Here is a 23946-nt window from a genome sequence, read left to right as displayed (position 1 = left end):
GTAATAAAACTCATATAGAGCGCTCTGGCAGTCGAGTTGCCTGACTCTTGCAGTATCGATGCTTAGGTGGTACACATTGACATTTCATTGGAAATGTTAAGGCAAGCATTCACATATTTTGCGTATCGATAAACTAACACATTGATTTTCATTTGTTTTATTGGATAGCTTGATAGCGCGAGCGTGTGGATAAATGGAAGTCTCGCCGTTTGGTGCTGTACGTACAAACAAAACATCAATGCCCAATTATGACTGGATTCTACAGCCAATAATGGTACTGTTATGTGCTGCAATCTCGGAGTTTCTTCAATATCAGAGTGGATAAATAGTGGAGCATGGGAATATTGAAGCTCTTTACAGTGGAGAAATCATTTGCAGTAGGCTTAATCGTAGATTAGTAGTGGAATAGTCGTTGTTATATTGTGCGTATAATAGTGTCCTTGTCGGAATATACTCGCGGATCTATTCGTTATTGGCACTACAATTTCCTAGAGAAGACTCATAAGTTATTAATACAGGCATTGTTTTCCCTCGCGTTTTATGGCTTTTGTCCCACAGGTCTGACCAATTATGTAGATTCTCTGCGTTGTTTCGGAGAAATTGCTCTAAACCTTGCGAGCTAGATTATTTCAAATTGTCTTCATATGGAGTAATATTGTAGAGTGTAGAGAAAGTGCACTTATGTGTTAAGCATGCTTGGATAATTACGTGGAATTACGTGAAAGACATCAGCATTATGTCTCGTTTTCCGTTGAGGCCGGATATGTGGCTGACCGGATGTCTGGCGACCCTGCTGCTAGTGCTGGCGGCCTTCGTGGTTAGTGGCGATCTGGCCCCGGATGGCCGACCCACCATTAGTGTCCCGCAGTAAGTTTCTTGAGTGCTTGTTTATATGTTTGTACGTATGTATACATGTATAAAGGCGCAGTCTAAAGACACCTTCGAGCGTCCATATGACATGGGACCGGTCTTCATTATGTATTACTTAAGATGGAGAACGCGTCTGATCATCTCTAGTAGGGATGATATTTAATTTCTAGATAGCGACTCCAAAAGTTCTAATCTTGACTTCGATGGTTGTTTTTTTTCTGATCAGCGTTATTGATTGTAAGATATTATACAGATGTATATACTATAGGGAACTGTGAGTTGTGTATGACGAGTGAAAAATTACAAGCACAATTACATATTCAACAAACAACATTCATAAACAACGTTACTGTATGTTTTGTAAATGTCATGCTTTAGAAGAATATCACTTTATTTAAATTTGTTTTTGTTATGATTGCGCCAGAAGATAGTACCTTAAGAAATAGTGTCATGTGAGACAAAGCATATATCAGGTATTATAACTTATTGTTTTTTAATAACAAAAGTAATATATTTAAGACTCACATTTATTCACTCTTACTTAGGCCTAAAAATCTTTTGGTTCTGATTTCCCGGTCCTACGTAGTTTGTTGGTTAAACAAAAATAATGAAAAAAATAATGAAAAAATAGTGTGTGTACGTGTGTTTAAAGTTGTTTAAAATTTATTCTCACTTTTACACTGTCAAATATTGATAATAACGTTCTTACATACAGTCGAACCCCGTTGGCTCGAACTCGCTTGGCTCGAATTCCTCGTTGTTTCGAACTAGATGTAGAGGGCCGATTTATTTATACTGAAGGTTAACAATCCCGCTTGGCTCGAATTTTCCGAGGCTCAAAGTATTTTCGCCGGTCCGCGGGAGTTCGAGCCAACGGGATTCGACTGTATAGTCTTTTAAAAATGAGCCTACCTGCCCTACCTGTTTTTGGACAAGATGAAACTCTCACCATTCTTTTTTTTTTTGGCTCTTTGTTAATTCGTTAATTACAGCTCATTATCATATCGTGTATTGACGTGCAGAAACATCGCACGCCATTCTTCAGTCTGTTCAATATTCAAAATGTTCAGACTGAATTAGAAATATCCATAAATCAATATCTTACAATGCATCAGACTGAATGTGAAATGTCCATAATTCAATAAGTTAAAATTCATCGGACTGAACGCAATATGTCCGTATACTAATATGCTACAATGCATCATACTGAACGGGAAATATCCATGTTTTCATTTATTAAAACGCATCAGACTGAACGGGAAATATAAACATTTCAATATGTGAACATGCGTCAGACTGAACGGGAAATATAAACATTTCAATATGTTAAAATGCATCCGTCTGAACGGGAAATATCAACATTTCAATATTTTAAAATGCATCAGACTGAACGGGAAATATCCATATTTCAATATGTTTAAGTAATTCAGATTGGTATAGACATATCCCTATTTTAACATCTTAAAATGCATCACTCTGGACGGGAATTATTAACATTTCAATATGTTTAAGTGTATCAGACTGATATGGAAAGATCAATATTTTAATATCTTAAAATCCATCAATATAAACGGGAAAAATCAACATTTCAACATGTTTAAGTGTATCAGACTAAACGGGAAATATCAACAATTCAATATGTTAAAATGCATCAGTCTGAACGGGAAATATCAATATTTCAATATGTTCAAATGCATCGTACTGAACGGGAAATATCCATCTCTCAATATGTAAAAATGAAGCAGACTGAACAAGATTTATATATCTTTCTATATTTTAAAATGTATCAGACTGAAGGGGCAATATCTATCTTTCAATATGTTAAAATGCATCAGACTGAACGGGAATTATTTATCTTTCAATATGTTAAAATGCATCAGTCTGAACGGGAAATATCAATATACTAATATCTTATAATGCATAAATCTAAACGGGAAATATCAACTTTTCATTATGTTTAAATGTATCAGACGGAACGGTTAATATCCATAATTTCAATATGTTAAATTGCTTTATTGTCGTCTGCTAGCATGTCTGAAAATGTTATCTGCTTTTCTGAAAAAGTAAGACAACAAGACAATCAATCAATTTCAAAAAGCAATCCAAGACTGTGATGAAAACATTAAGAAAACACCATAAAAACTGTTGCTGTTGTTTGTTTTCAAATAAAATAGATCAATTTAAGTATTCTGTTATTTAGAAGCCGAGATCCTTTTAAGGGATGCTAAACAAAAGACATATATCCACGCGATAAATTACGACATACATCCAATGTATTATTGTTCAGAGAAAGCTGGAAATATAATAGCGCAAATTGTTTGTTGTAAATAGTGTTCAAAATTATATTTTGTCCAAAGGGATAGCAGTATTTTCCATATGTAATGTACATTCATTGAGTTTAACAGCAGTCAATACTTTTTTTATTTTAATCATGTGACCCGGTAGAAATAAACAGAGGCTGGACCAATTGACGAACCATGATTTTGAACACTAAACATATAAAAATGATTATTAACAAACAATACCTATACCTATGTACTGAAGCGATATGATGAAATAAACATTTCGGAATCAATGAAAAAAATGCCACCTTTTAGTACTGACAATATGTTTCTTATCTGTCATAAGTTGAATTTACTTCAAGATCAGGTCAATGAATTACCACATAATGTCCCAGGGCGGTATAAATTATCGATCTCATTTGTTTTCTAGTAATTTGACCAGTATCTTTATAAATTTAATCAATATTGTCTGGCTGGCCTTCTTCATTGCTTTGCCAATGTTGTCGGTTATAAGCTTTCATAAAGTATCAATAATTTGTATATATCCCTAATAGTATAATATAACTATTCGATTCAAACCCTGGCGTACCATTGCCGTCGGTGTTTAATAATTTAAAATTAATTTAACAATCTTTATAATGACACTTCAGGGCTTCTAGTATAAATTATAATTTTGTTTGTAATTTTCGTAATGGATTTTGCAAGCATCCATATTTGTGATAATTTTATAGTTGATAAAGTCAAAAGTCAATTAACATATCTATGATATAGTTATTAACAGAGTACCACTGAAGAGGATGCATTGGGTAGTGGTGTTCGTCCTCTATTTCTTTCAATTAACAATTTCGAACAAACCCAGATTGTTGTATGTGTACTTTTCTGACATTCCAAGGGAGTTTCCAAATACTTTAGGCATTCATAATTTATAACCACGTATTTTAATATGATGTCATAGGTTCAGCAAAAGCATTTTGCAAGTTGTTGCATTATTTGTAATTTTCTTTCAAAATATCCACTGCTGATATTGATCTTATCTAACTTTTGGTAAGCGAATTGGCAAGCTCATTGGGCAGAATCTATGCTTTTATAATGTGTTAAATTGTCATTACCATAAAGTGTCTGGCTGAGAAATGTAATTACTGTTCCTCGAATGTTCCACAACCCTTGTACTAAAGACACTAACGATGCCTATTATACAAATATTACTGTGTAACGGTATGTGATACAAATGTTTCTTTATTTAGGTAAATCGTTACATATGTTCCTTTGTTAAGGTACATCGTTACAACTGTTCCTTTGTTTAGGTACATTGTTACAGGTATTCTTTTTATTAGGTACATCGTTTCAAATGTTCCTTTGTTTAGGTACATCGTTAAAAATATTCCTTTGTTTGGGTGCATCGTTACAAATATTTCTTTGTTTAGGTACATCGTTATAATTATTCCTGTGTTTAGGTACATCGTTATAATTATTCCTTTGTTTAGGTACATTGTTACAAATATTCCTTTGTTTGGGTGCATCGTTACAAATATTTCTTTGTTTAGGTACATCGTTATAATTATTCCTGTGTTTAGGTACATCGTTATAATTATTCTTTTGTTTAGGTACATTATTACAAATATTCTTTAGTTTAGGTACATCGTTACAAATATGTCTTTGTTTAGGTACATTGTTACAAATATTCTTTTGTTTAGGTACATCGTTACAAATATTCCTTTGTTTAGGCACATCGTTACAAATATTCCTTTGTTTAGGAACATCGTTACAAAATATTCCTTTGTTTTGGCACATCGTTACAAATATTCCGTTGTTCAGGTACATCGTTACAAATGTTCCGTTGTTTAGGTACATCGTTACAAATGTTCCATTGTTTAGGTACATCGTTACAAATATTCCGTTGTTAAGGTACATCGTTACAAATGTTCCGTTGTTTAGGCACATCGCTACAAATATTCCTTTGTTTAGGTACATCGTTACAAATGTTCTGTTGTTTAGGTACATCGTTACAAATGTTACCTTATTAGAATCATTGTGCAAACTTTATGTACTTTTGTTACCTTGTCTTAAATTTATTTTGAAAAATACAAAGATGATTATAGAATCTCATAGAAATTAATGATGGAATCAAAAGAGATATTCTCTGCTGAAAACGAAATTATTTTAATTGTTTTGAAATGTTTCCTTTTAACCAAAGTTCAGAAAGTATGAGTACCACAATGTGTTTCGTAGATGCCCTTGATTTTGACGCGAAACATAATAGATCGAGTGCCCGAAACATTGTTAACGTTAACAACATTGTTAACTGGGCGTTTTTAACATTTAGATATTTAATACATTGAAACATTTATGGACACACTTTTGATATATAACACTTTTCGCAAATACTGAGACAATTTTTTGAGCTATGATTTTTCTCGTAAATATATTAATTAGCGAAACATAAAATAGTTCATCTTAAATGTTAACAAAGATGCCTTTAATAACTTTGATAACTTTAACAATAATCAGAATCATCAGCCGCATGTGTTTTTTTAAACCAAACCTTCGAAATGTTACGTAAAAAATGATAATAATTAAAAGCGCGGCTTCTTTCGTAAATAATCTTTGATGTTGTTAGGAAGAACTGTCATTAACATATGCCCATCTATCGATATATAGGTTACTCTACTTAGTCGATTTACCATTACCCTGCTATTGGAATTCTGGATTGCTTTACATCATGAATAATTGAACATAATCGAATAAGTATAGGACATATGGAAATATACAAGAGCCAGTCTGGCATTTTTTCCTGAATATTCCTAGGGCGTTTTTGTTGATACCAAACCAGTTTCAGTTTTGGTTTCTATGGTTCCTGCAGTTTCAAAACCGGTTTTGAAAGTTTTGCTTAAAGTAACAAATACATGGTTATGTAAACAGTTTCAACAACATGGCGGATTTACTACATGTAGCCATTGTTTCTAATTATTAATATTACCTCTTTCATTTAGCTTTCTCTCATTGTAAGGCATTGTTTTAAAAAAATAGTGAGTGTCAACAAACCTAGTTGATCACTTTCCGCCATGTTGTTTTCAAAGTAAACTAGTTTTCAGATGGAACGAACCATTGAAACCGCCTCCGGTAGGGGTTTCGATAATTTCAAAAACCGGTTTCGGTTTTCGTTAACAAAACGATTATTCTGGTTTTTTTTAAACTGTAACAACAAAAACACAGTTGGCAAAACCAATATAAAAACGATGTCTATCCATTATGCATTCAAATTAAGAAATGTGTTCTATTATTAGTATGAAAAGATTCGACCCACAAAGGTACCTTTTTAACACACTGTCCTCTCGCTAGCGCATACTTTATAATGGATATATATATATATGTTTATCTATCTTTAAAAATATTTTGATTTTGTAATCCGTCCAATAAATTTCTCGTAAGAAATATTGTGATTTTTGGTTTGATTACTTGTCCGCTTGTGAATGTTTAAGCTTTGAAATATGTATACTAATGGAAATAGTGTCTATATGTATTGTTAATAAACTGTATATCGTTCTTTTAATGTGCTGGGCGATCATGTTCAATCTTTTAAACTATAGTTTCATGTGTTATTGGTGAAGAGAAAAGCAAATAACGACATATGTTCGTTTCACCATGCACACATATTGAATGGCAACTGCAAGGGATTAAAAACTTTATAATCTAGTCTTGTAAATTAATAATACAATGAAAACCACAAGTAAGTCTCAAGTTTCCGACCGTTTGTGCGTTACCAAGCGATAGTACAACATTGTTTTGTCTGTGATTTAACGCTGCTCGATAGCATTTATCAACCGGTGAATGTTGTCATTGTGCAGTGTTGCTTGTAATATGTATACAAATATTTCAGTCCTTCCAATTGTATTTGTTAACATATCGCTCTCAGCTTATTTTATGTATGTTTACTATCTTGCACTGACTTGAATGTTTTCGTTAACTTTGTACATGCATTCATTATCGTGTGTATTTATATGTGCATTTCTTGACGTAATGAATAAACTTTCTATTAATTCATCGATATGCTGTATATGCATAAGCTAATAAACATTTTGTTCTGTTCTGTTCTGATAAAGTTAAGTAAGACTTGTCCATTACTTGTTTGGTTGTTATAGAGGTATGTTTAGAGGACTCAGATCAGATTCATTTTCCCATTGGCCTGTTTCCATGTAGTTCATTGATTGTAATTACAACCATTCACAGATCATTGTTTGTTGTTCACACATTGTGGGAGAAAAAGTCACACAAAGGATTACAAGAAGGTCAAGTCAAGTCCAATCAAGTCAAGTTTCCTTTATTTCATTCATTTCATTACAAGCATGGATAATGAGGTAATATAATATGATACATATCACAAAGGCAAACGAGTGAAATGCATACTAATACATATATAGATTTGAATTTTTACATTACAATAGTTGGACAGTGTATTTCATAAATATTAAATTGCCAGTGTTATCAAGTTAAATTCTTGTCACACACATAAATGATTACATGTAAATGGATACATGGAGGGTCAGAAACATATCATAGCAATAATGAAACAAAATGGCTAATATTTTGAATCTATCAACAGGCATGTGATACAACTAAGGTAATATGAAAATGATGCAATGGAGCTATTATATAAATGTCAAAAGATATATAATATTGAAAACATTTGTGAATCAACATATACTGTGCCCCTTTAAACTTTAATCAAAGAATAAGCCATGCCAACATTTTATTGTTTTGTTTCTCCATACTGTTTGTTTCTGTATTCTTTTAATGCAAATGATCAAATGAATTCAGGTGTGGATAAATAGATTAGCCTTGTAAAATTTCTCACCGACACAGTGATTTGTCGGATGGACAATTTCTCTATCAGAATTAACTTCAGTTTTTTGGTTCACCCGAGTTTCTGGTCAAAGGTCAATCTGGTCTCTACTTCACCTTTTTCTATGAAAACGTTTTAATATAGTTTGTTTGTATGATTAAAATGATTTCCTTGTATTTTAGAGAACAAAACTTTTATCTTTTAAGGCACTCAATACGTTTCTTAATGCAATGAAGTGATGAATGCATCAAGAACAAAAACAACTGATATTAACATTGTTGAAAATATAGACAGCAGTTCACTCAAACTATTTTATATTTCGGTAAGACACCATATTTGATTCCTTAAGGTTGTTTAGATTGAACGTATTGTAAATATATTTCAATTATCAGTTGTATAACTATGATTAGTGTTAACATTTTCTGATAGTTCAGAAGCGATCATGATAACTTCAACACATTATGGATTCCGCGAAAAAGGGTGATCAACTGTATTATGGACCTTGTTTTAATATTTAGTCATTAGCAACAGAATTACTAAAATTAGGTTTAACATATTCTGCAAGTTCACAAACAATATTGATAACTTAATATCAGTGAACATGTTATGTGGATAGAGCCGCTTTTTTGTACCGACATCTGATGGAAGATCTAGTGTTCTTTATTTTCATAACTTGCATTTGTTTCAGGAACATGTCAGTTCATTACCACACGCTGTCCTGGGACATATTGTTTATCGATCTCAGTTATGTTCTAAGAATTTGGCCACTATCTTTATAAGATGAAAAAGTCAGCAGAATGTTAGTGTTGAAATCGTCATTTTACTTTCCCAAGAACATGTTGTAATTACAAACTCTTGTATCGCTTGCCTTTTAGATAAATTAACCGTTGTCGTTGGTTCAGCTAATTAGATATCAATTATTTATTAGTGGTCATCGTTATATATGTAGTTATACGAAAAGACTGTATCTTTTCAAGTTTTCCAATACAATTACTTTAGTAAACCAGCAGTCAGCCGTTATTGATTTCAATCAGATAAGCAGGATCTTGGTAAAAGGTTTGGCTACTGGGTTCGTAAATGCTGATTCAATTGCGTTATAAGATAAGTTGATAATTTCATAACATTATGGACTCCGCGAAAAAAGGTGATCAAGTATATCATAGACTTGTGCTAATATTTAACCATAAGCAAAAGTACTACTATAATCAGGTTTTACATCTTCTGCTAATTCTGAAATGACATTGATAACTTAATATCAGTGAAAAGGGTGATTAACCGAGGATAGTGCCGCTTTTTTGTACCGACATCTGATGGAAGATTTTTTGTACCGACATCTGATGGAAAATCAAAAGTCTTCATTATCATCAATTGTACTTGTGTTTTAAAACAATGCCAATTTATTACCAAACTGTCCAGGGTATGTGTAGTATATCGATCTCCTTTATAGAATGTTTCCAATATCTTTATGGGATGAAAACTCAGGAGAATACTCGTTTTATAATCGTCATTTTACATTCCCCAGAACATGCTGTAACTACAAACTCATGCCTCGCTTTCCTTATCGATTAATTAACCTTTGTCCTTGTTTCAGCTAATCAAATGTTTATAATTTATTAGTGGTCAACATTATATATATTATCCAATAAAAAGGCAGAGGTTTTTTTCAAGTTTTCCAATACAATTGTTTCAGTACACTAGCAGTCAATGTTCAATTCTTAATGCTTATGTGTTGTAACTGCTTCCAATGACTTATTTTTTGTTATTTATACTTTAGCTATTATCTTAACTTTAGTGTCAAAAGAATGTATATTAATTATTGTTATACTTATTTCTGAAATGTGTCTCTGTTTGATAAAACACCATAACATGGTGTAATTAAAAAAGCAGCAGCGGTCTGGAAAACGATTGAAAGTATGTACGTACATGAAATAAATAGCCTGGCGACTGTTTCGCGTTAAACAATTTGTATTTTGTTCAAAGGATTATTTGGATTAACTAAAAACAAATGGTTTGATGCGAAGAGAAGTATAATTATTTATTTTTCAAAAAAAGTAGTCTCCATTATATTGCGTACATTATTCAGTCATTGAACAAGCCACTATTTTTACTTACCGCTTTATTTGATTAAAATTAAAAACGGCTGAATGCTGATAGACTGATATTCATGTATCTACTTTAAAACTTTAAATACTGCCTTCTCCTTGGACAAACTTTAAAGTTGACCACTAAACAGCATCTTGGTTATCGGTAATGCTACAGGGCTGATCCGAGCTGTCTCAATTGCTTTATGAAAAAATATCCTAATTGAAGTTATTGCCTTGTTACGGTCAGTGAAAGTATTTCACTGCACGAAGCAGATATTCTTTTATAAATATTCATCTGAAACTTTATCTGTGTTCACCCATTGAACACGTTTCAAAGTAAAAGCCACTACAGTTTTTATAGTATTATGTTTCCATACTGTCTGCTTCTCGTATTGTTTCAATGGAAATATTCAAATGAATTTAGGACAGATAAACAGAAAAGCCCAGCATACAACTGTCACAACCTAAGTGCTTTGTCGCACTGACAATTACTGCTATCATGATTAACGTTTTAAATGCATTATATTTTTGTTCAACCAGATTCCTATGCCGAGTTAAATAATTATGGTCTCAACTGAGTCGTTTCGATGAACATGGTTAAATATTGTTTGATCTCGTGCTCTTTTTTCATTTCAGCGCAGAAATACGATTCATTTTTAAGACACTTAATTCGTTTCTCAAAGCAATAAAGTGATGAATGCCTCCAGAACAAAAACAGAAAACAATTATTATCATACTTGAAAAAATAGACAGTAGATTACTCTGAAATCATAATGATACCCTTATAACATTATGGAATCCGCGAAAAAAGGTGTTCAGCTCTATAAGAGTCGCTGTGTTAATATTTAGTCATTAGCATCAACATTACTATAATTAGGTTTTACATTTTACGTTTTACATTACTATAATTAGGTTTTACATTTTATGCAAGTTTTGAAACGGTATTGATTAAATCATATCAGTGAAAAAAAGTTATCAACCTAGAATTGAATTGCTTTTTGTACCGCTTTCTGATTGAAGATCTAGAAATAACCATTTATAGAAACAGCCACACTTTTATCTGAAAGGGCGTGACTATAAAACATCTCTTATTAAACTTAAAGCTAACCTAAAACTTGGCCAGGCACTGTTTATACCTTTCACTTTACCTCATTAAAATCAATAACGGCTGACTATTGATTTACTGAAATAAATGTATTGAAAAACTTGAGAAATAACGACTTCTCGTTGGAAAAAATAAAACGTTGAAAACTAATCACTTTATGCCTCTAATGCATGTTCGTAAATAAGAGGAAACTGTTATCAGTAATTCCAGTTAGTTTATCAGGGTCGGTATTCAATATTGGACTTTATTGGATCCTAGAACGATGTGTGTTTCTAATCGGATCTCTTGTTATAAATAACTGACCAATAAAATGAATAAGGTCTATAACGTATAACATAGCATCACCTTCAGTTCAACAATGAATACCACAAAAGAACGCTTATTCAATTTCTTTTAAGAAAAGTGCAACCCTGAAGCAAAAACTTCATGTACGCATTTACCAACTTAGATTGGTCTAGATTGTTGCCAGCACTCGACTTTGTAAAACCAGCCTTTGTTAATTGCAGCCTTTTTATTTTGTAAATGTATAACTAAAAGTTAACAAGTTTAATTGGCAAAACAGCAGCTTGGTTTTGGCTATTCACAAATTCACCGAGATTATGAAATACCGATAATTTACAAAAACGTCGGCCTCAGTATGCTTGAAGTCGTATGATAAAAGCAAACAGAAGATTCTCTAAAGCCAGTTATCCCTTTGGACGTAGTCTGTTTCCGATAATCACTTAGTCATGTTAAATGATTCAGTATTATAAAAGTTCTAAATATAGTGTTAACTCACGTGCAACATCGATTTAGGAAATTAAGAAAACCCTGATTTTTTATAAAGCACGCGGAGAACAGCTAAGAATTAAAGATTAGGATGCGGCTAAATATACAATTAGATTTAAAGCCACCTAATTTATTATCATAATTTAATTATTTCATAAACCTACACACTTAAGTATGTTAACATTATATTTTGTCGAATGAGAAGGCAGTATTTCTCAAGTTACGCGCTAAACTACCCGATCAATTCCTCCACCTTGCCAGATAAACGTACTCAATCCATGACACGAACCTAGTGTTTTCTTTATAATGTCACACTGTTTTGTTTTATAGCATAATAGCATGATAAAGTGATCATAATAATGGAATAAAGTTAAGGAGGATATAAATTATGGCGGATACATTCAAGACCCGTTTGGCGTTTATACTGATTAATCGCAGTAAAGTAGAAGTATTGGACCAATGGAATTCTCTCTCAGACAGTCTTTCCTCAGACTTATTCTTATGTCTCATCTCCGAATATTTGCTTAGATATGTTGAGTTTCAATTAGCATTAAGAGCGATCTTATTTTTGTTTTGTTTTTACGGCCAAAGATGTATAGCCATCAATTATTAATATACATATACATGCACATATTGATTTCGATAAATGATGGAATTATTTTCTACGTGAGTGTTTTGGTTTCACTTACAAGAGCAAATTGTCAATATTTATGAACAGAAAAAAAGAACCTTTCATGATATCCAAGAAAAAGCCATGCCTATATTTGATAGTGTGTTTTTCCATACTGTCTGGTTCACGCATTCTTTTAATGCAAATATTTAAATAAATTCAGGACGGATAAACAGAAAATGCTTTGTCGGATCGACAATTCCTCAATTAGAATTCACTTTATAAATGCATTTTTTGCTCAGCCGAGTTCGTAGTCCGAGTTCATTCTAGTCTCTACTGAGCCGTCTCCTACGAACACGTTTTAATGAAGATCGCTTGGGTGGATCAAACTCTTTATTTGTATTTCAGAAAAGAAGTTTTATTCTAAGACACTGAATTCATTTCTTAAAGCAAATAAGTGATGACTAGCTTAATGACATAAACTCACAAACTGTAATTGTCATATTTAAAAACATACAAAGGAGATCACTAAAACTGTTCTATAATTTAGCAAAACTACCAATTTGTATCCTGTTTAGAAAGAGCGTATATTTAATATTTCCCCATTAGCAGCTGTAATACTGTTATTATTTTCTGGTAGTTCTGAAGATAATGATGACTTCATAACATTATGAAATCCGTAGAAAAAAGTGATATACAAAATAATAGTCTTCGTGTTGATATTTTGCCATTAGTAACAGTACTATAATTAGGTTTTACATCTCCTGCTAGTTCTGAAGCGAGATTGATAACTTCATATCCGTTAAAAAGGTGATTTAACTAGAGTAGAGCCTCTTTTGTACAGACATATGATGGATGAATATGTAAGGAGAATTTTCGTTTTAAAATTTGTATTTTTACTTTCCGCAGAATATGTTGAAATTACAAACTCTCAAGCTTGCCGTTTAGATTAATGAGTTGTTGTTGTTGTTTCAACTTATTTAATACTAATAATTCATTAGAGGTCATCATTATTTATATTATTCAATGAAAAGACTGTATGTTTATCAGTTTTCAAATTTAACTATTTAAGTTAGCCAGCAGTCAGCCGTTTTTGATTTGTATTCGATAGAGTAGGCTCATGGTAAGAAGTTTGGCTATTGGGTGTTCCCTTGCTGTCTCAATGTCTTTATAGGAAACTTTTCTTATTTTAATAACCACCTCGTAACCGTCAGTGAAAGGGTAGTTCAATGCAGGGAGCAAATATTTTGATAATTATACTTATTGAACATGTATCAAGGTAGACGCCATGCAATTATCATATATTGTTTCAAATTAAAAGCTTCTCGTGTTGTGGCAATGCAAATATTCAAAGGAATTCAGGATTGATAAACGAAAAGCTCTTTATATTACTGTCACATTCTAAGTGCTTTGTCGGGTTGACAAAATCACAATCAGAATAAATTAAATAAATGCATTTTTGTTCATTGCATAATGTTCATTATTTGGTTATAGCGACTGCTTAATTTCTTTTTCAGAAATAAATGTTTCTCTATTAAGACACTAAATGCGTTTCTTAGTTCAATTAAGTGATGAAGGTATCATGAACAAAAACTGAAAAATGCTTTTATCATACTTGGAAAATAGACAGCAGATCACTCAAACTCTTCTACATTATAGCAAAAAATACCATTTGTATCCTAAGAGTTGTTAAGAATGAGCGTGTTGTAAATTTTCCTCCATTAGCAGCTGTATTACTATGATTAGTGTTAACATTTTCTGATAGTTCTGAAGCGATAATGACAACTTCAAAACATTATGAATTCCGCGAAAAAAGGTGATCAACTTTATTATAGACTTGTGCTAATGTTTGGTTATAGCATTACTATTATAAAGTTTACCATCTTGTGCTAATTCTGAAGCGATATTGATAGTTCATTTCAGTTACAAAAGCTGATTTACCGAGAATAGAGCCCCTTTTTGTACCGACATCTGATGTAAGATTTAGTTATCCTTTTTTTTTAGATTGCACTAGTTTCAAGAGCATGCCAATTTATTACCAGACTGTGTCCCAGATCGATGTAATATATCGATCTCATCATGTTAATGACAACTTCAAAAAAATATGGATTCCGCGAAAAAAAGGGTGATCAACTGTGTTATAGACTTGTGCTAATATTAAGCAATTGGTTATAGCATTTCTATGATTAAGTTTATCATCTTCTGCTTATTCTGAAGCGATATTGATAGTTCATTTCAGTTACAAAAGCTGATTAACCGAGAATAGAGCCCCCTTTTTATACCGACATTTCATGTAAGATTTAGTTTTCCTTTTTATTTTAGATTGCACTAGTTTCAAGAACATGCCAATTTATTACCAGACTGTGTCCCAGATCGATGTAATATATCGCTCTCATCATGTTCTAAGAAAGTAGCCACTACCTTTATGGAATAAAAACTCAGAAGAATATTTGTTTAATAATCGTCATTTTACTTTTCACAGAAAATTCACAACCTCTTGTTTCGCTTGCCTTATTGATAAGTAAACCGTTGTCGTTATTTCAGCCTATGAAATGTTCATTATTTATTAGTGGTCAACATTATAGTGAAACGGTAGATATTAACAGCTGCTGGCCCAGTTAGTGGGTAGTTTACACTATATGGTATACAGTGCTCCAGTCAGAATTTGAAAAGGGTGGGCTGCTGGGTCAGAAATGACGGTAGATACTAACAGCTGCTGGCCCAGTTAGTTGGTAGTTTACACTATATGGTATACAGTGTTCCAGTTAGGATTTGAAAAGGGGTGGCTACTGGGTCAGAAAGGGCGGTAGATACAAACAGCTGCTGGCTCAGTTAGTGGTTAGTTTACACTATATGGTATACAGTCCTTCAATCAGGATTTGAAAAGGGTGGGCTGCTGTGTCAGAAAGGGCACTTTTGATGCGCATTGAATGAGGCTTTCATGGGACAGCTTCAAGGGCCAATGTTAAATTCTGAATGTGTATGTGTTGTAACTACTTTCAATACCAAAAGTCTCTCGTTAATACTTTAGCAAATCTCTTTACTCTAGTGTCAAAATGACATGTATTTATAATTTTTATACCTTTTTCTGAAATGTGTCTATGTCAAACAAAAGAACACACACTGCAGGGTGTAATTGAAAATGCAATAGCGATCCGGAAAAGGGTTAAAAAGGTGCTTGAAAAGGGCAAAAGACTGCCCCACCCTGCTTTTTAGGCCTAGCGGGAGCACTGATGTAGACGATTTAAAGCTTAACGTTTGTAAGCGTGTACTTAAACCAAATAATTGGCTTTGCGACCGTGTCGCATTAAACAATTTGTATTCTTTTCAAAAGATTGTTAGTATATACTTACAAGAAATGGGTTGATGCGAAGCAGTGGTATAACCATTTAATTTATGTAAGTACTTACAAACAATCTTTGAAATAAAATAGTCTCCATTGTATTGCGTACATTATTCACTGATTGGACCCGCCACTGTTTATATGTATTGTTTTATTTTATTAAAATTAGATACGGCTGAATGCTGATTGACTGAAATTCATGTATCGGTAAACTTGATATACTGCCTTCTCCTCGGAAACAATATAGAGTTGACCACTAAACAGGATCTTGGATAAAGGTTATGTTCCAGGGCTGATCCCTGCTGTCTCAATTGCTTTATGAGATAATTTCCTTTTGGAAGTAATTGCCTTGTTACGGCCATTGAAAGTGTATTTCAAAGCACGGTGCAGATATTCTTTTATAAATATTTATCTGAAAGTCTATCTGTTTTCACCCTTTAAACATGTTTCAAATTAAAAGCAACTACAGTTTTTTTTATAGTTTGTATTTCCATACTGTCTGGTTCTCCTATTGTTTCAATGGGAATATTCAAACGATTTCTTGACAGATCAACAGAAAAGCCCTGCATACAACTGTCACAACCTAAGTGCTTTGTCGCATTGACTATTACGCATTCAGAATTAACTTATTAAATGCATTTCATTTTTGTTTAGCCGAGTACCTAGTTCAAGGTCAATATGGCCTCAACCGAGCCGTTTTCATGAACATGTTTAAATGTTGTTTGCTCGCGTGTAACAATGTCTTTTTTATTTCTGAAAAAGCTTTCATTTTAAAGTCACTAAATTCGTTCATAAATGCAATAAACGAATGCCCCAAGAACAAAAACTGGAATCGTTATTATCATACTTGAAAAAATAGACAGCAGATCACTGAAACTCTTCTTTAATTCAGCTAAAACACTATGTTTGTACCCCAAGAGCACTCTAGAAAAAGCGTATTGTAAATATATTTCACTGATCAGATGTATTACTATGATTAGTGTTAACAATTTCTGATAGTTCAGAAGCGATAATGACGACTTCATTACATTTCGGATTCCGCGAAAAAGGTGATCAACTGTACCATAGACATTGTGTTAATATTTAGCCATGAGCAACATAATAACTATAATTAGATCTTTTGCTAATTCTAAAGCGATACTGACAGCTTCATGTTCGTGAAAAAAATATGATTAACCGAGGATAGAGCCCCATTTTTGTACCGACATCTGATATTAGATTTAGCTTTCTTTTTTAAAATCAATTGCACTTGTTTCAAGAACTTGCCAATGTATTACCAAACTGTGTCCCGGTTCGGTGTAATATATCAATCTCAGCAAGTAAGAACAAAGCCCCTATCTTTATGGAATCAAAATGTCATGAGAATATTCGTTTTATAATCGTCATTTTACTTTCCACAGAACATGCTCTAATTTCAAACTCGTGTCTAACTTGCCTTTTAAAATTAATTATTCGCTCTTGTTTTTGTCCAGCCTATTAAAAATACTAATTAATTAGTGGTCATCATAATATAAATTGTTTTACGAAAAGGCTGTATTTTCTCATGTTTTCTAATTCAATTACTTAAGTAAGCCAGCAGTCAACCGTTATTGATTTTAATCAGATAAATCAGGACCTTGGTAAAAGGTTAGGCTACTGGATTTGCCACTGCTGTTTTAATTGTTTTATAAGATAATTTCCTTATCAAAGTAACCGCCTTCACAGTAACGGTCAATAAACGTGTGCTTCATTTCACGGAGAGGATATTCAGTGATGAGTATTTATCAAAGACGTCATCTGTGTTCACTCATTAAACACGTTTCAAAGTAAAATCCATGCAATTATTTAATAGTGTCGTCTGTTCCACACTTTCTGGTTCCCGTTTTGTTACAATGTAAATATTCAAATGAATTCAGGACGGATCAACAGAAAAGCCCTGCATACAACTGTCACAACCTAAGTGCCTTGTCGCATTGACAATTTTGCATTCAGAATTAACTAAATAAATGCATTAATTTTTTGTTCAGCCGAGTACCTTGTCCATGGTCAATATGGTCTCAACTGAGTCGTTTTCATTAACATGGTTAAATGTTTCTTTGTCGCGTGAACCAATCTTTGTTTGTTTTTATATTTCAGAGCAGAAAAAGATTTTATTTTTATGAGACTAAATTCGTTTCTTTATGCACTAATGTGATGAATTCACCAATAATAAAAATTGAAAACTGTTATTATCATACTTGAAAACATAGACAGCAGATCACTCAAAATTTTCTATATTTCAGCAAAAACACCATATTTGTACCCTAAGGGCTCTTTAAAAAGAGCGTATTATAAAATGTTTTCCATTTGTAGCTGTATAACGAAGACAGCGTTCATATTTTCTGAAAATTCTGAAGCGATATTGATAACTTCATAGCATTATGGAGTCCGCGATATAAGGTGATTACCTATATAATAGTCTATGTGTTGATATTTAGTCATTAGCAACTACATAACCTTAATCAGGTTATACATTTTCTGCAAATTCTGAAATGGTACAGTATTGATAACTATGTATCAGTAAAACTTATGATTAATCTAGAACAGAACCGCTCTTTTGTACCGACATCTGATTGAAGATCTAGTTTTCTTTATTGTCAAAACTTGCACTTGTTTCAGGAACATGCCAATTTATTACCAAACTGTGTCCCAGGACGATGTTGTATATCGATCTCATTTATGTTCTAAGAATTTGGCCACTATCTTTATGGAATGTAAAAAGATGAGGAGAATATTATTTTTATAATCGTCATTTTACTTTTGTGCCGCTTGCCTTATTGATTAATTGAAGGTTTTCGTTGTTTTAGCTAATTCAATTTAAATATTGTATTTGTGGTCAAATTTTATATATTGTCCAATGAATAAAGCTTCTTTTTTCAAGTTTTCCAAAACAATTATTTCTGTTCGCCAGTGATCATCCGTTATTTGAATTGGACAATATAACACGTTGACAAATTATCTCTTTAAGCGTTTAATGCATTTTCGTAAATTCGTGGGAACTTTTTCAAATAACAATTTGACGAAAAATGGTGATAAAGATTATGTTGAAATAGTTTATCAGGGTCTATAATCAATATTGGCCTTATGGGATCTAAGAACGATGTAACTAACCGGATTACTTGTTATAAATAATTGACCAAAAGAGTGAATAAAGTCAATGATGTATAACAATTGCATTAACTTCAGTTCTATATTGTATCCAAGAACGAGTATTGGGAAGAATATATAACTGCAACCTTAAAAATAATTGACTTCATGCACGCATCTACCAACGTAGATGAGCCTTTATTGTCGCAAACTCGCGACTTGGTAAAGTCAGCCTATGTTAATTGCATTCTATTTATTTTGAAAGCGTGTTTCTAAAAGTTTACAACTTAAATTGGCAAATCAGCATCTTGGTTTGGGCCATTTACAAACTCTCTGAGAGCATGAAATACCTATAAATTAAAAAAAACCGTCGGCCTCGGTTTGTATGAAGTCGTTAGTTAAATGCAACAGAAGATTCTCCAAAGCCAGTTCCCCCTAAGGAAGCAGTATGTTTCCAATAATCACTTATTCATGTTAAATGATTCAGTATTATCGAGGTTCTAAATATAGTGTGAAGTCACGTGCCAAAATCGATTAAGGAAATTACAATAAAAAATGATTATTAATGAAGACATACTCTATCCATGATACGAACCTAATATTCTCTGTAGACTGTCAACTTGTTTTGCTTAAATGCCTTACTAAATGACTCAGTGATCATATTGGAAAAATGCAATGATATATGGCTAATATATTCAAGAGCCGGTTTGGCGTTTATTCTGATTAATCGCAGTAAAAGCAGAAGTATAGGACCAATGATATTTTCTCTCAGACACTATTTCTAAAGACTCGTTCTTATGTCTTATTTCTGATTGATTGATTAGATATTTTAAGCTGTAATCAGTTTAAATAACGATCTTATTTGTGTTAGTGCAGCCACGGAGGCAAAACCGTCCACTATTAATATACATATACATACACATATAAATGAAATTGCAAACAAGACCAGCAATTATAAATAAATTTATACATAAACATGTACGTAATATTGCAGACAAGGAGGTAAAACCATCATTTATCAATAAACATATACATGTTATTGCATACAATGAGGTAAAACCATCATTTATTAATAACATATACATGTTATTGCATACAAGGAGGTAAAACCATCATTTATTAATAAACATATACATGTTATTGCATACAAGGAGGTAAAACCATCATTTATTAATAAACATATACATGTTTTTGCATACAAGGAGGTAAAACCATCATTTATTAATAAACATATACATGTTATTGCATACAAGGAGGTAAAACCATCATTTATTTATAAACATATACATGCTATTGCATACAAGGAGGTAAAACCATCATTTATTGATAAGCATATACATGTTTCTGCAGGCAAAGCTGTAATTGCAATATTCTTTTATAAACATATACAAGTTATTACAGGCATGGAGGTAAAACTATTATTCATTAATAAACATATACATGTTATTGCAGATAAGGAGGTAAAACCATCATTCATTAATAAACATATGTACATGAAAAACAATATATTGATAAATGATGGTTTAATCTCCTTGTTATAAGAACAAGAACAAGAAACGTTCATGATATTACGTAAAAGCCATGTCATTACTTTATAGTATATTTTCCACACTGTCTGGTTCTCGTATTGTTTCAATGCAAATATTCAAATGAATTCAGTACGGATCAACAGAAAGTTTGTCAAGTAGAATTCACTTTAAAAACTCATTTTTTTGCTAAGCCGAGTTCCTGGTCCGAGTTCATTCTGGTCTCGACTGAGCCGTTTCCTATGAACACGTTTTAATGAAGATCGCTTGGGTGGATCGAACTCTTTATTTGTATTTCAGAAAAAAAGTTTGACTTCAACACTCTGAATCCATTTCTTACTGCAAATAAGTGGTGACTAGCTCAACAACATAGACTGACAAACTTTTATTGTCATAGGTGAACATATAGAAAGGAGATCACTCAAACTATTCTAGAATTAAGCAAAAAAAAATCTGTATCCTACAGGGCCCTTAACAAAAGGCGTATTATATATATTTCTCTATTAGCAGCTGTATTACTATGATTAGTTTTTTTAACATTTGCTGGTAGTTCTGAAGCGATGACGAGGACTTCAAAACATTATGGATCCTGCTGGAAAAGTGATAAACTATATTATAGAATGTGTATTGATATTTAGTCATTAGCAGCAACATTACTATAATTAGGTTTTACATTTTCTGCTAGTTCTGAATCGATATTGATACATTCATATCAGTAAAAGAGGCGATAAAACTAGAGTAGAGCATCTTTGTACTGACACCTGGTGGAAGATTGAGTTTTCTTTATTATCATAGATTCACTAGCTTCAAGAACATGCCAATTTATTACCAGGCTGTGTCCCTGGACGGTGAAATATATCGATCTCATTTATGTTCTAAGAATTGAGCCACTAGTTTTATGGGATGAGAAAGTCAGGAGAATATTAATTTTATAATTGTCTTTTTACTTTCCACAGAGCAAATTGTAATAACAAATTTTTGAATCACTTGCCTTATAGATGAATTTCCCGTTGTCGTTGTTTAAGCTTATTAACACATCTATTTATAAGTGGTCATAATTGCATGTAGTGTTATACAAAAAGGCTGTACTTTTCAAGTTTTCCATTACAATTTATTTAGTTAGCCAGAAGACAGCCGTTATTGATTTAAATCAGATAAGCTGGATCTTGTAAAAGGTTTGGCTACTGGGTTTGTCACCGCTGTTTCAACTGCTTTATTAGATAATTTCCTAATCGAGGTAACCGCCTTATATAATCAGTAAAAGTGTATTTCATTGCACGGAGCTGATATTCTGTAATGGATATTTATCTAAGACTTCGTCTGTTTTCACCCATTAAACATGTTACAGAGTACAAATACAAATAGTGGATGTCCCGTCATTTTTAATATTCTATTTTTAGGAATAGCCATGATTTTATCATAAAAATTGTCCAGAAAGATCCTGACTATCAAACTTGAATAAATAAAAAATAAAACTACCAACCAAATTGACCAGCCACTGTTTTTACCTATCGCTTCACTTGATTTGAATGAATATTAGCTGACTACTGATTTTATTGAAAAAAATGTATTGGAAAAAAATGACTTCTCGTTTGACAAAATAAAACGTGGCCAACTAATCACTGAAACGCATTTTCGTATATTAGAGGGTTCAATAATCATTTATTGTATTTCTTCGTCACACACTTATTCAAAAATATTATTTTGATAACTCGCGACTTGGTAAATAAAGTCAGCCTCTGTTAATTGCGGCCTATTTGTTTTGTAAATATATTTCTAAAAATTTACGACTTTAAATGGCAAATCTGCATGTTGGTTTATGCCATTTTCAAATTCTCCGAGAGCATGAAATACCTATAAATTACAAAAACGTCGGCCACGGTTTGTTTAAAGTCGATATATAAAAGCAACAGAAATTTCCACAAGCCAGTTCTCCCTTAGGACATTGTCTGTTTCCGATAATCACTTAGTCATGTTAAATAATTCAGTTTTATCAAGGTTATAAATGCAATGTTAAGGCACGTGCAAAATCGATTCAGGAAATTAAAATAGCATATAAAACTTACTCCATCCATGACACGAACCTAATATTTTCTATAGACTGTCAACCTGTTTCATTTTATACCCTTACTAAATGACTAAGTGATCATTATGGAATAAAATCAAGGATATGTGGCGGAAAGAATCAAGAGCCGGTTTGGCGTTTATTCTGATTAATCGCAGTAAAGTAGAATATATGGGACCAATGAAAATACCTCTTAGACACGCTTTCTATGGACTCATACTTATATCTTATTTCTAAATTATTGATTAGATGCGTTAGGTTCAAGCAGTAACAAGATAGTTTTTGTTGTATAGCAGCCAAGGAGGTAAAACCGTTATTTATTAATAAACATATACGTGTTATTGTAGAAAGGGAGGTGAGTCCCATCATCATAAACATATAAATGAACATGTTATTGCAAAAATGAGGCAAAAACTATTATCTATTAATAAATATATACATGTTTTTTGCAGAAAAGGAGGTAAAAACCATCATCCATTAATAAACATATACATGTTTTTGCAGACAAGGTGGTTAAACTATCATCTATTAATAAACATGTACATGTTATTGTAGAAAATGAGGTAAAAACCATCATCTATTAATAAACATATACCTATGTTTGCAGAAAAGGAGGTAAATACCAATATAATATTAATAAACATATACATGTTATTACAGACAAGGAAGCAAAACAGTTATTTATTAATAAACATATACATGTTATTGAAGAAAAGGAGGTAAAAACCACAATTTATTAATAAAAAATATACATGTTATTGCAGACAAGGAGGTCAAACCATCTTTTATTTATAAGCATACACATGCTTTATGTCACATCCAAGCTGATGAAACTACCATCTTTTAATTAATACATTCATCTTATTGCTGACAAGGAGGTAAAGACATCATTTATTAATAAACATTTACATGACCGTATATCAATAAATTATGTTTTTCGTCCCTTTTGACAAATCATTACAAATTGTAAATGTTTATAAACAAGAACAATTTTTTTAATGATATCGTGCTGCTTCCGAATTCAAACCAACTATAAAGTTAACTTGATTAAAAAAATGTTTTTTTCTTTTAAAATATCGTTAAAAGCAACAAGGTATAACCAAAATTGATATATGCCAATATGATTCTTACCGATATGTGCATATAAGTTATTCTATTTAATACTCCTACTATCAACCTGATTTACATTCGGAACTCCTCGGCCATTTTTTTTCAAAAACAACCTCGGATGTATGCAGGTACATCAGTTGAAGTAGTTCGTAAAATTTTGAATTATATCATTAATTAAATGTAGTGTTTCAAAGTCACAAAGTTTAACTGCTAAATAAAATTACTACGCGATCTACTT

At 32.2% G+C, this 23946-nt stretch overlaps 1 protein-coding gene across 1 annotated transcript in view; it reads left to right on the top strand.

The window, feature by feature from the left end:
* The first annotated feature begins 207 nt into the window (after positions 1-207).
* The window catches only part of LOC128216824 (voltage-dependent calcium channel subunit alpha-2/delta-3-like), a 132226-nt gene continuing 108487 nt past the window's right edge, over positions 208-23946 (top strand). Inside the window, exon 1 of the mRNA XM_052923505.1 lies at positions 208-867. Coding sequence (XP_052779465.1) covers positions 737-867 — 131 coding nt within the window. The 5' untranslated portion in view covers positions 208-736. The remainder of the gene's footprint in view (positions 868-23946) is intronic.

Source organism: Mya arenaria, chromosome 14 (assembly GCF_026914265.1).
Source record: "Mya arenaria isolate MELC-2E11 chromosome 14, ASM2691426v1".
NCBI lineage: Eukaryota > Metazoa > Mollusca > Bivalvia > Myida > Myidae > Mya > Mya arenaria.
This window is presented reverse-complemented; position numbering and strand designations above follow the sequence as displayed.